Source organism: Pseudophryne corroboree, chromosome 10 (assembly GCF_028390025.1).
Source record: "Pseudophryne corroboree isolate aPseCor3 chromosome 10, aPseCor3.hap2, whole genome shotgun sequence".
Classification (NCBI taxonomy): domain Eukaryota; kingdom Metazoa; phylum Chordata; class Amphibia; order Anura; family Myobatrachidae; genus Pseudophryne; species Pseudophryne corroboree.
In genome coordinates this window covers 244,964,786-244,977,520 of record NC_086453.1, presented here as the reverse complement: position 1 = coordinate 244,977,520, position 12,735 = coordinate 244,964,786, and the positions used below count along the sequence as shown (strand labels likewise).

Below are 12,735 nucleotides of genomic sequence, written 5' to 3'. Positions count from 1 at the left end.
CGCAGGCACCAGCATTAGGTATGCCAGACTATGGGAAACCCTTTGAGCTGTACGGAACAGAAAGTGCTGGTTGCGCGGCAGGCATCCTAACCCAAAAGCACGGTGATGCCAGCAGGCCGGTAGCATACTACAGCGCTCAGCTAGATACGGTAGCGCGATCCCTCCCCACATGCTTGTGAAGTGTTGCAGCGATAGCATTGCTAGTAACAAAAAGCGAAGATGTAGTGCTAGGACACAACCTCACAATCCATACACCACATGCAGTGTCAGCCTTGCTGAATTCTGCCCAATCCAGGCACGTCTCATCAGCGCGGTTTATAAGATGGGAATTGGCATTAATGGCCCCCGTAAACATCACCATAAAGAGATGCAGTGCATTAAATCCTGCAACGTATCTCCCAGGTGTGCCTGGACAGGCACAAAGGGTGGAGGATGAGAGTGATGGGGAAGGAGGATTTAATACAGGAGATGACATGCATGATTGTATGGAGTATTTGACCCAAAATTTCACGGCAAGGCCTGACATCAGTGACAACCCACTGGAAGATGTAGATCTTACTTTCTACACTGACGGTAGTTGTCACAGACAGACGGACTCGGGAGACTTGTGTACTGGATACGCAGTCGTAGATGACCAAGGCACCATAGAAGCAGAACCGCTAGGCCCACCTCACTCAGCCCAGGTTGCTGAACTGGTTGCCCTGACCAGAGCATGTGAATTGGCTAAGGGCAAGTCAGCCAATATCTACACCGATTCTAGATACGCCTTCAAGGTAGTCCATGATTTCGGAGCCCTATGGCGCCTCAGAAATTTCATGACGGCAGCTGGTACACCGGTAGCGCATGCAGCTCACATCAAAAGGCTTCTAACAGCGATACAGGAACCTGACAGAGTGGCTGTTATCAAGTGTAAAGCACATACACATAGTCAAGACCCAGTATCACTTGGTAACAGCCGAGCTGACGAAGCTGCTAAGTTAGCAGCCGGTACCCCCAGACAGACAGACACCACACAACTGTTGGTATTTAATACCGTCAACACACAGAAATTGTGTGAAATGCAAAATTTGTGTTCCACACAGGAAAAGGCAGTTTGGAGGGCAAAGGGATATGGCCAGGAGTCCTCAGGACTCTGGACAGATGGACATGGTAAACCAGTGGCACCCAGAGCATACCTTCCAAGTTTGGCTGAAGCAGCACATGGGCTGACTCATCTAGGCAAGGAAGGGATGTGCAAGTTGGTAAGAGCATATTGGTGCGCCCCAGGATTTTCTTCCCATGCGGGAAAGAGAGCAATGTCATGCCTCACCTGCTTGAGGAAGAATATCGGAAAGGCAATACCAACAGAACCATCTCATATCCCACCTACAGGCGGTCCTTTTCAGGTAATACAGATTGATTTCATACAACTACCCCCTTGTCGAAATTTGAAGTATGTACTAGTTTGTATAGATGTGTTTTCAAATTGGGTCGAAGCATTTCCTGCGGCCACAAATACCGCAATGTTTACTGCTAAGAAAATTGTACAGGAATTTGTGTGTAGATACGGTATCCCTAGAATAATTGAAAGTGATAGGGGTACCCATTTTACAGGTGATGTCTTTCAAGGAATGTGTAAGTTGATGGGAATTGATAGTAAGCTGCACACTCCGTACCGCCCCCAGGCGAGTGCGAAAGTAGAAAGAGTGAACAGCACTATTAAAAATAAATTGAGCAAAGTTATGGCGGAAACAGGATTAACATGGCCAGAAGCTTTACCCATTGTATTATACAGCATCAGGACCACTCCCAGTTCCCCACTTAATCTGTCCCCTTTTGAAATTCTGTTTGGTCGACAACCGCATGTCATGATTAACCCTCAGGATGATTTGAAGTGTAACAATGAAGTGACTGTAAAGTATTTGGTTAAGATGAGTAAACAGCTAAAGAATCAGAATGATAATTTGAAGTTAGTGATTCCTGATCTGCCAGATAGTAATTGTCATGACATTGAACCTGGGGATTATGTAATGATACGGAATTTTCTACGCTCAGGTTGCCTTATTGACAGATGGGAAGGACCATACCAAGTCTTATTGATTAGCACGACAGCATTGAAGGTTGCCGAGAGAGAGACTTGGGTTCATTCGTCCCATTGTAAGAAGGTTGTTGATCCAGAGAGGTCCCGTGATAAAGAACAGACGGTAGAGGAAGTTGTATCACTGGAGTGTCTGTTTCAGGAGGACTGAGACGGCACCTGAGCATTGAGAATAATAAGATCGGAGGCAGTTGTCGATTCCCTGTTCCCTTTTATTGTTTTTCTCCACTTCCCATCCCATCTCCCTCAATTGTTTCTTTCCCCCTTCTCATTCTTCTCCATTTCCTCCTATAAGATGGACTTGCCCCAAGAGACTGTGATCCGGATTTTCCTGTTGACCATGATGTTGACCAGAGCAGTCTGTTCCGGCGAGAGTACCATGGAGGTCGAGAGAGGTTCTGGAATGGGTTCTGATGACAGAGATGGAGGCGTAGATTTCCAAGAACAACATAATCACCGAGTAAAGGCGAGTATCAGAAAACGATCTGGTAGCATTGACAATAGAAGAAATTGTGAAAGATTGTTAGCTGAAGAGAACTGTATCTGTAGACTCTGTGACAGTGTAGTTGAGGATGGGTGTATCAAGAAATGTCAGTCCAGTTTTAATATCCACATGGACCGGCATCCATTGAGTGACTATCATTCCTTAGTGGGTAAAGTGTTAAATCAGACAGATTGTTGGGTATGCTCTCAAGTACCTCAAGGCCATAGCAAATCAGGATTAGTACCATTCCCTTTAACTATAGGGGAGGTACTTGAGCTAAGTGGTGGGAGGCCGGTGGACAGGAGGTTTAATATCTCCAGTCCTCCTAGTTTGAAGCTCCACCAATATCATGTGGATAGATCCCTAGTATGTTTTAACATTTCCAACCCCCGAAAGCCGGGAAATTGGGAAGTGTCATGGAATAACCAAACCATGACCTTTTCATACAGAGCCGATAGAATGCCTACAGATACAGAACTTATACACCACATAGCCGGTAGTGGAAAATATTTCCGATATAGGTATACCCTAGGAAGTAGGACCATGAGAGTTGGAGAGGTATCACCAGGATACTGTGCACATATCGTACAAACTGATACGTGTACTAAACAGATGGGAGAATTAGGGTTAGGAGATTTCATATGGAAAATGTGTAATATGGTAATGTCCTACTCCGTCCCATATGTTCTCCCCGATGATGCATACTTCATATGCGGGAGAAAGGCGTATAAGTGGCTTGCCCCAAACTCAGAAGGGTTATGTTATATTGGTAAAGTACTGCCTGAGGTAATGACCATATCCCACACTAAAATGAAGGATATTCACCGCAGTGCCCAAGCTCCTTATACTCATACTCATTACGAGCACATCGTTAAACGGCAGCTGATAGAAAGAACAGAGCATCCGGCCTCTGACCTGATCAATGAATCCACCGGGATTCAATTCCTAATCGCGTTAGATATCACTCGTACCGCCAGAGGAGTGATAAATTATAAATATATATCTGCGCTTGCAAATTTATTAGACAATATCACTGAAATGTATGATGACACATTCAGGTATACCGGAAGGGAGCTCCAAGCTTATAAAACAGAACTGGTTCAGCATAGGATGATTCTCAATTATCTCACAGCTGTGACAGGCGGGTATTGTGTTACCCTAGTGACTCAGTATGGAATAAAGTGCTGCACATATATTACAAACAGCACCGAGGACCCGGTCGAGGTCATAGACAAAAAGATGGATGACATTTTGCAATTAAAATGGGAGTTTCGAAGGAAACACAATCTCACCCTTGCCGCTGTGGGTAATGAGCTGACCAGTTGGGTGTCATGGTTGAACCCACGAAATTGGTTCTCTGGTTTAGGAGAATGGACCCAAGGTATTATCATGGATGTAGGGAAATTTCTTTTGTGTATTCTGGGTGTCATCATATTGGTCGGTCTGATATTTAGATGCGTTCGGGTTTTAACAAAGTGTAAACGTAGCGCCCGAGTGATGAGTTTAAGAAGTGAAGATACTGTAATAACAATGACTGATTTGATTTACGACCAAACGATAGAGACAATGTTGTGATGAAAATGTGATTCCACGGTCCGTTTCTTTCACCCGTTTCTCCTTTGTTTTCCTCCAAGGTAAAAAGACATCCGCTTGGAAGAAGAATTTGACAACCTTTTACACAGACAACTGATGGACTATGCCATAGACCCCCCATATCCCTAGTACCTTTAATTTTACGCTAGCCCAACACTTTTTGTAAGTCTATGGACATTGAAAAAGCTTTTGCACATCGTTTATAGCAAAAGCATCGGGAGACTACAGTCAACATGTACATCGAGACAAGACAAGACAAGACACAAGACAAGACCTCAATCGGCAAATGTATATTAAACTCACATAGTTTATCACTGCATTTACCATAATTGTTCTTTATCTTCATCTCTACAACCTTCAGGTAATAACACACATAGTCGATAGGGAATATAGGCACAGATATCAGCACTCACATATTCCCCCATTCATGTATCATCAACTAAAATGTGCTCCCCCATTTTGTTGCAACCAAAAGCCGAAGAGAGCTCGGTAAAGTTTGACAGCCCATCCACAGACCCGTACCACGGGATAAGAAGGAATTCAAATGTATACTTCGCAATACCTCGAAGCTTGATTTAAAACACGTACGGCACGATGATACATGACCCCCCAAACATGGATTCATACACACATGCTTCTGCTATCTCACTAGGTCATACCCTTTTCCTACCTTCTCCTCTCCTCCCCTACCCAATCATAGAAATGTATTATACATGACATATATTTTTCTCTTTTTTTTGAACTGTTTTAGGAAGTGGCAGTTATTGGTGACTGCCAAAGGGTGGACTGTCAAAGTCAGAAAAATATCACGCTGCACACTGCCATATATGCACCTCATGCGTGTGCCCGCTGCACGTGCATGAGCCCTCCCGTGAGTGTGTATACTCGCGGTCGCGTGCACTCGCGGACGCACGGTATGCGCATTTACGGTAGAGTTTGTGTTCGTCTAGCGGGCGACTCAATCGTAACATATTTTATTCATATAATGTATTTTGTAGATTATGGTCCCTTTGATAGAATCTGAAAGTTTAGTTAATGTAGTATGTTCGGGGACAAAGAGATCCCTCTTTGTTTGATACGAAGGGTCAGACAGGGGTTACACAGTGGTGTTTAGTATCCATCGGAAGATAATATAATTAGCAATATTCCGGTGTTGGTTTGAAGCGAGTGTTTTATACAAGGTATATTACAGGCATTGTCAGTGTCGTCAAGTATACTATCCATCCATACCTGTGGTGCATTTCAGTTTTGCACAGTTTGCTGACCACCAGTATATACTATATAGCAGTACGGTACAGAAGGCCACTGCTCTACCTACCTCTGTGTCGTCAAGTATACTATCCATCCATACCTGTGGTGCATTTCAGTTTTGCACAGTTTGCTGACCACCAGTATATACTATATAGCAGAACGGTACAGAAGGCCACTGCTCTACCTACCTCTGTGTCGTCAAGTATACTATCCATCCATACTTGTGGTGCATTTCAGTTTTGCACAGTTTGCTGACCACCAGTATATGCTATATAGCAGTACGGTACAGAAGGCCACTGCTCTACCTACCTCTGTGTCGTCAAGTATACTATCCATCCATACCTGTGGTGCATGTCAGTTTTGCACAGTTTGCTGACCACCAGTATATACTATATAGCAGTACGGTACAGTAGGCCACAACTCTACCTACCTCTGTGTCGTCAAGTATACTATCCATCCATACCTGTGGTGCATTTCAGTTTTGCACAGTTTGCTGACAACCAGTATATACTATATAGCAGTACGGTACAGTAGGCCACTGCTCTACCTACCTCTGTGTCGTCAAGTATACTATCCATCCATACCTGTGGTGCATTTCAGTTGTGCGCAGTATATATAGTAGTAGGCCATTGCTATTGATATATTACTGGCATATAATTCCACACATTAAAAAATGGAGAACAAAAATGTGGAGGGTAAAATAGGGAAAGATCAAGATCCACTACCACCTCGTGCTGAAGCTGCTGCCACTAGTCATGGCCGAGACGATGAAATGCCACCAACGTCATCTGCCAAGGCTGATGCCCAATGTCATAGTAGAGAGCATGTAAAATCCAAAAAAATAAAGCTCAGTAAAATGACCCAAAAATCTAAATCAAAATCGTCTGAGGAGAAGCTTAAACTTGCCAATGTGCCATTTACGACACGGAGTGGCAAGGAACGGCTGAGGCCCTGGCCTATGTTCAAGGCTAGTGTTTCAGCTTCACCTGAGGATGGAAGCACTCATCCTCCTGCTAGAAAACTTAAAATAGTTAAGATGGCAAAAGCACAGCAAAGAACTGTGCGTTCTTCTAAATCACAAATCCCCAAGGAGAGTCCAATTGTGTCGGTTGCGATGCCTGACCTTCCCAACACTGGACGGAAGGAGGTTGCGCCTTCCACCATTTGCACGCCCCCTGCAAGTGCTGGAAGGAGCACCCGCAGTCAAGTTTCTGATAGTCAAATTGAAGATGTCACTGTTGAAGTACACCAGGATGAGGTTATGGGTGTTGCTGGCACTGGGGAGGAAATTGACAAGGAGGATTCTGATGGTGAGGTGGTTTGTTTAAGTCAGGCACCCGGGGAGACACCTGTTGTCCGTGGGACGAATATGGCCATTGACATGCCTGGTCAAAATACAAAAAAAATCACCTCTTCGGTGTGGAATTATTTCAACAGAAATGCGGACAACTGGTGTCAAGCCGTGTGTTGCCTTTGTCAAGCTGTAATAAGTAGAGGTAAGGACGTTAACCACCTAGGAACATCCTCCCTTATACGTCACCTGGACCGCATTCATCAGAAGTCAGTGACAAGTTCAAAAACTTTGGATGACAGCGGAAGCAGTCCACGGACCACTAAATCCCTTCCTCTTGTAACCAAGCTCCTGCAAACCACGCCACCAACTCCCTCAGTGTCAATTTCCTCCTTAGACAGGAAAGCCAATAGTCCTGCAGGCCATGTCACTGTCAAGTCTGACGAGTCCTCTCCTGCCTGGGATTCCTCCGATGCATCCTTGAGTGTAACGCCTACTGCTGCTGGCGCTGCTGTTGTTGCTGCTGGGAGTCGATCATCATCCCAGAGGGGAAGTCGGAAGACCACTTGTACTACTTCCAATAAGCAATTGACTGTCCAACAGTCCTTTGCGAGGAAGATGAAATATCACAGCAGTCATCCTGCTGCAAAGCGGATAACTCAGGCCTTGGCAGCCTGGGTGGTGAGAAACGTGTTTCCGGTATTCACCGTTAATTCACAGGGAATTAGAGACTTGATTGAGGTACTGTGTCCCCGGTACCAAATACCATCTAGGATCCATTTCTCTAGGCAGGCGATACCGAAAATGTACACAGACGTCAGAAAAAGAGTCACCAGTGTCCTAAAAAATGCAGTTGTACCCAATGTCCACTTAACCACGGACATATGGACAAGTGGAGCAGGGCAGACTCAGGACTATATGACTGTGACAGCCCACTGGGTAGATGTATTGCCTCCCGCAGCAAGAACAGCAGCGGCGGCACCAGTAGCAGCATCTCGCAAACGCCAACTCGTTCCTAGGCAGGCTACGCTTTGTATCACCGCTTTCCATAAGAGGCACACAGCTGACAACCTCTTACGGAAACTGAGGAACATCATCGCAGAATGGCTTACCCCAATTGGACTCTCCTGGGGATTTGTGACATCGGACAACGCCACCAATATTGTGCGTGCATTACATCTGGGCAAATTCCAGCACGTCCCATGTTTTGCACATACATTGAATTTGGTGGTGCAGAATTATTTAAAAAACGACAGGGGCGTGCAAGAGATGCTGTCGGTGGTCCGAAGAATTGCGGGCCACTTTCGGCATTCAGCCACCGCGTGCCGAAGACTGGAGCACCAGCAAACAGTCCTGAACCTGCCCTGCCATCATCTGAAGCAAGAGGTGGTAACAAGGTGGAATTCAACCCTCTATATGCTTCAGAGGATGGAGGAGCAGCAAAAGGCCATTCAAGTCTATACATCTGCCTACGATATAGGCAAAGGAGGGGGAATGCACCTGACTCAAGCGCAGTGGAGAATGATTTAAACATTGTGCAAGGTTCTGCAACCCTTTGAACTTGCAACACGTGAAGTCAGTTCAGACACTGCCAGCCTGAGTCAGGTCATTCCCCTCATCAGGCTTTTGCAGAAGAAGCTGGAGAGATTGAAGGAGGAGCTAAAACAGAGCGATTCCGCTAGGCATGTGGGACTTGTTTTCGCTTAACCAGGATTCACGGGTGGTCAATCTGTTGAAATCAGAGCACTACATTTTGGCCACCGTGCTCGATCCTAGATTTAAAACCTACATTGTATCTCTCTTTCCGGCAGACATAAGTCTGCAGAGGATCAAAGACCTGCTGGTGAGAAAATTGTCAAGTCAAGCGGAACGTGACCCGTCAACAGCTCCTCCTTCACATTCTCCCGCAACTGGGGCTGCGAGGAAAAGGCTAAGAATTCCGAGCCCACCCGCTGGCAGTGATGCAGGGCAGTCTGGAGCGAGTGCTGACATCTGGTCCGGACTGAAGGACCTGCCAACGATTACTGACATGTCGTCTACTGTCACTGCATATGATTCTGTCACCATTAAAAGAATGGTGGAGGATTATATGAGTGACTGCATCCAAGTAGGCACGTCAGAGAGTCCGTACGTATACTGGCAGGAAAAAGAGGCAATTTGGAGCCCCTTGCACAAACTGGCTTTATTTTACCTAAGTTGCCCCCCCCCCCTCCAGTGTGTACTCCGAAAGAGTGTTTAGTGCAGCTGCTCACCTTGTCAGCAATCGGCGTACGAGGTTACTTCCAGAAAATGTGGAGAAGATGATGTTCATCAAAATGAATTATAATCAATTCCTCCGTGGAGACATTCACCAGCAATTGCCTCCAGAAAGTACACAGGGACCTGAGATGGTGGATTCCAGTGGGGACGAATTAATAATCTGTGAGGAGGGGGATGTACACAGTGAAAGGGGTGAGGAATCGGACGATGAGTAGGAGGACATCTTTCCTCTGTAGAGCCAGTTTGTGCAAGGAGAGATTGATTGCTTCTTTTTTGGTGGGGGCCCAAACCAACCAGTAATTTCAGTCACAGTCGTGTGGCAGACCCTGTCGCTGAAATTATGGGTTCGTTAAAGTGTTCATGTCCTGTTTATACAACATAAGGGTGGGTGGGAGGGCCCAAGGACAATTCCATCTTTCACCTCTTTTTTCTTTCATTTTTCTTTGCATCATGTGCTGTTTGGGGACTATTTTTTTGAAGTGCCATCCTGCCTGACACTGCAGTGCCACTCCTAGATGGGCCAGGTGTTTGTGTCGGCCACTTGTGTCGCTTAGCTTAGCCATCCAGCGACCTTGGTGCACCTCTTTTTTTCTTTGCATCATGTGCTGTTTGGGGACTATTTTTTAAATCTGCCATCCTGTCTTAAACTGCAGTGCCACTCCTAGATGGGCCAGGTGTTTGTGTCGGCCACTTGGGTCGCTTAGCTTAGTCACACAGCTACCTCATTGCTCCTCTTTTTTTCTTTGCATCATGTGCTGTTTGGGGACTATTTTTTTGAAGTGCCATCCTGCCTGACACTGCAGTGCCACTCCTAGATGGGCCAGGTGTTTGTGTCAGCCACTTGTGTCACTTAGCTTAGCCATCCAGCGACCTTGGTGCACCTCTTTTTTTCTTTGCATCATGTGCTGTTTGGGGACTATTTTTTAAATCTGACATCCTGTCTGACACTGCAGTGCCACTCCTAGATGGGCCAGGTGTTTGTGTCGGCCACTTGGGTCGCTTAGCTTAGTCACACAGCTACCTTATTGCACCTCTTTTTTTCTTTGCATCATGTGCTGTTTAGGGACTATTTTTTAAATCTGCCATCCTGTCTTAAACTGCAGTGCCACTCCTAGATGGGCCAGGTGTTTGTGTCGGCCACTTGGGTCGCTTAGCTTAGTCACACAGCTACCTCATTGCTCCTCTTTTTTTCTTTGCATCATGTGCTGTTTGGGGACTATTTTTTTGAAGTGCCATCCTGCCTGACACTGCAGTGCCACTCCTAGATGGGCCAGGTGTTTGTGTCAGCCACTTGTGTCGCTTAGCTTAGCCATCCAGCGACCTTGGTGCACCTCTTTTTTTCTTTGCATCATGTGCTGTTTGGGGACTATTTTTTAAATCTGACATCCTGTCTGACACTGCAGTGCCACTCCTAGATGGGCCAGGTGTTTGTGTCGGCCACTTGGGTCGCTTAGCTTAGTCACACAGCTACCTCATTGCGCCTCTTTTTTTCTTTGCATCATGTGCTGTTTGGGGACTATTTTTTTGAAGTGCCATCCTGTCTGACACTGCAGTGCCACTCCTAGATGGGCCAGGTGTTTGTGTCGGCCACTTGGGTCGCTTAGCTTAGTCCTCCAGCGAACTCGGTGCAAATTTTAGGACTAAAAATAATATTGTGAGGTGTGAGGTGTTCAGAATAGACTGAAAATGAGTGGAAATTATGGTTATTGAGGTTAATAATACTATGGGATCAAAATGACCCCCAAATTCTATGATTTAAGCTGTTTTTGAGGTTTTTTTGTAAAAAAACACCCGAATCCAAAACACACCCGAATCCGACAAAACAATTTCAGGGAGGTTTTGCCAAAACGCGTCCGAATCCAAAACACGGCCGCGGAACCGAATCCAAAACCAAAACACAAAACCCGAAAAATTTCCGGTGCTCATCACTACTTTATACCAATGTGTTCTTGGCATGTTGCTGTAGATTATGCTATTCATTTGTTGACCATATGCTGTTCTTTAGTGTCACTGTGGTCTTATATGACCTGGTGCTCTCTGTGCTTCCTTATTGATGCAATTACCTTAAAAAAAAAAAATCACTTCATACATTATCCCCCACATTGACTATTGCAATTCCCTTCCTACCAGTCTTTCCCTAGCCAGACTTTCACCTGTACAATATATTTTGAGAGCATATTATTTTTTCTAACATAATGTTCTGATCTCTCAGGGCCTGATTCAGAGGTGGATGCAATTTGGACTGCGAACACAGTAGAGCAATATTCAGCCACTGTGCATGCACCAAAGCCGTAATTCCCATGAGCGGCAATGGATTAGTGATGGCGCATACAGAGGATTTATTCGCAAAGTGAATGACATGTAGTCAGCATTCGGTGGAGGTAACGGGTGGTGTCGTAACCGTTTCTGGGAATACCATAGGCTGATGGAGTGGCCCAGGCATCTTAAGGCGTTCATTCTAAGACAGCATGGGGTTGTTAAGAGGTTCGTTGGTGCAACTGATGGCCACGATGTTCCTCATGTTTCCACTTTTCTATGCCGGCAGTTGGGGTCTCTGAGTGGGCGTCTCTGAGCAACTGAGTTATTTGCATCTTTTTACAAGTCAGATGCAAGCCCTCAGTCTGTACTTTAGCCATTCATATATGATAATTCTTCACTAACATACAAAACTACACAAATGTACAGCTCTTATTTTGTCCCAAAATACAGATGTGTTCACATTTATTTTAAGTAGTTATAGTGTGCCCATGACTGTTTGTGGGCACTTGTGTACACACCCACTTCCACGGGAATGCACGGTGCTTGCGTACTTACCAATTTCATCCACATCCTTCAAAAACTGCTCCAGATTTTGTTCTACAGACATTGTTAAAATATCCTGAAAAAAACAAGAAATTGATTATTTTATAACTAAAAATATCACTGTGTCACTGGCTTGATATCCACGTATAAGGGAATATTTTATTGCAAAGCCCTTAAGATGTAATGCACTGTTCTGCAGCTTCAGAAGCCTTGTTTCTCTGTAGGCCAGTGGTTCTCAAACTGTGTGCTGTGGCATCCTGGGGTGCTGTGAGACATTGCTGGGGTGCCTCGGGTTGGTGGTCCAGGACCAATACAAATGATTTAAGGTCAATATAAAAGGCAAAACCAGTGTTTGTGGCTGTCAATAATAAAATATGTGGACAAACATAAGCAAATCTTGTCCCTCGCCATACAATTGACCCTAAGGATGACATATAAATTTACTTAATTTAATATTTCTTTCTAAATTCCTCAATAAGAAACTTTTGGCCCAGGAGTGCCGTGAAAAAAATTCTGATGCTCTAGGGTGCCGTGAATCAAAAAAGTTTGGGAACCACTGCTGTAGTCTATGGTTAACATTGTATTTGCTAAATGATAAAGTGATAATGCTAAAACAAGGTCGTTTCTTTCTGCGTGATGCTCAGTTTTTAGTTTAACAACTCTCAGCCTTTAAGGCGAAAAGGTTAAGCGAACAAATAACCATCATTAAGAGTGCATTTTAAACTTTATATTATCATAATAATGAAGTCACTTACATCATCATGGTCCATAACTGTATAATGGGAATGTAAACCCTGTGTGGTGGAGTGGGTTTATTATTATGTTTGTTACAGTATTTGGTCTTTAGCTTTTCCAACAACACTAATGGATTATGGTATTGTACTTTGCTCCACTGTTATTTGCAATGTTTATGGTACAAAATGAAATGCAAATGTAAAAAATATTTTTAAAGAACATTTGGAGTTATCATTTTATCAA

At 44.7% G+C, this 12,735-nt stretch overlaps 1 protein-coding gene across 6 annotated transcripts in view; it reads right to left on the bottom strand.

Annotated features, from left to right (window-relative positions):
- TTC12 (tetratricopeptide repeat domain 12) overlaps nt 1-12,735 on the bottom strand; it is a 344,406-nt gene that overhangs the window by 270,448 nt on the left and 61,223 nt on the right. For all 6 annotated transcript variants that reach the window (XM_063943179.1, XM_063943178.1, XM_063943181.1 and 3 more), the window contains one exon: nt 11,770-11,833. In XM_063943179.1, the coding sequence (XP_063799249.1) occupies nt 11,770-11,821 (52 nt within the window). In that variant the 5' untranslated portion in view covers nt 11,822-11,833. The remainder of the gene's footprint in view (nt 1-11,769; nt 11,834-12,735) is intronic.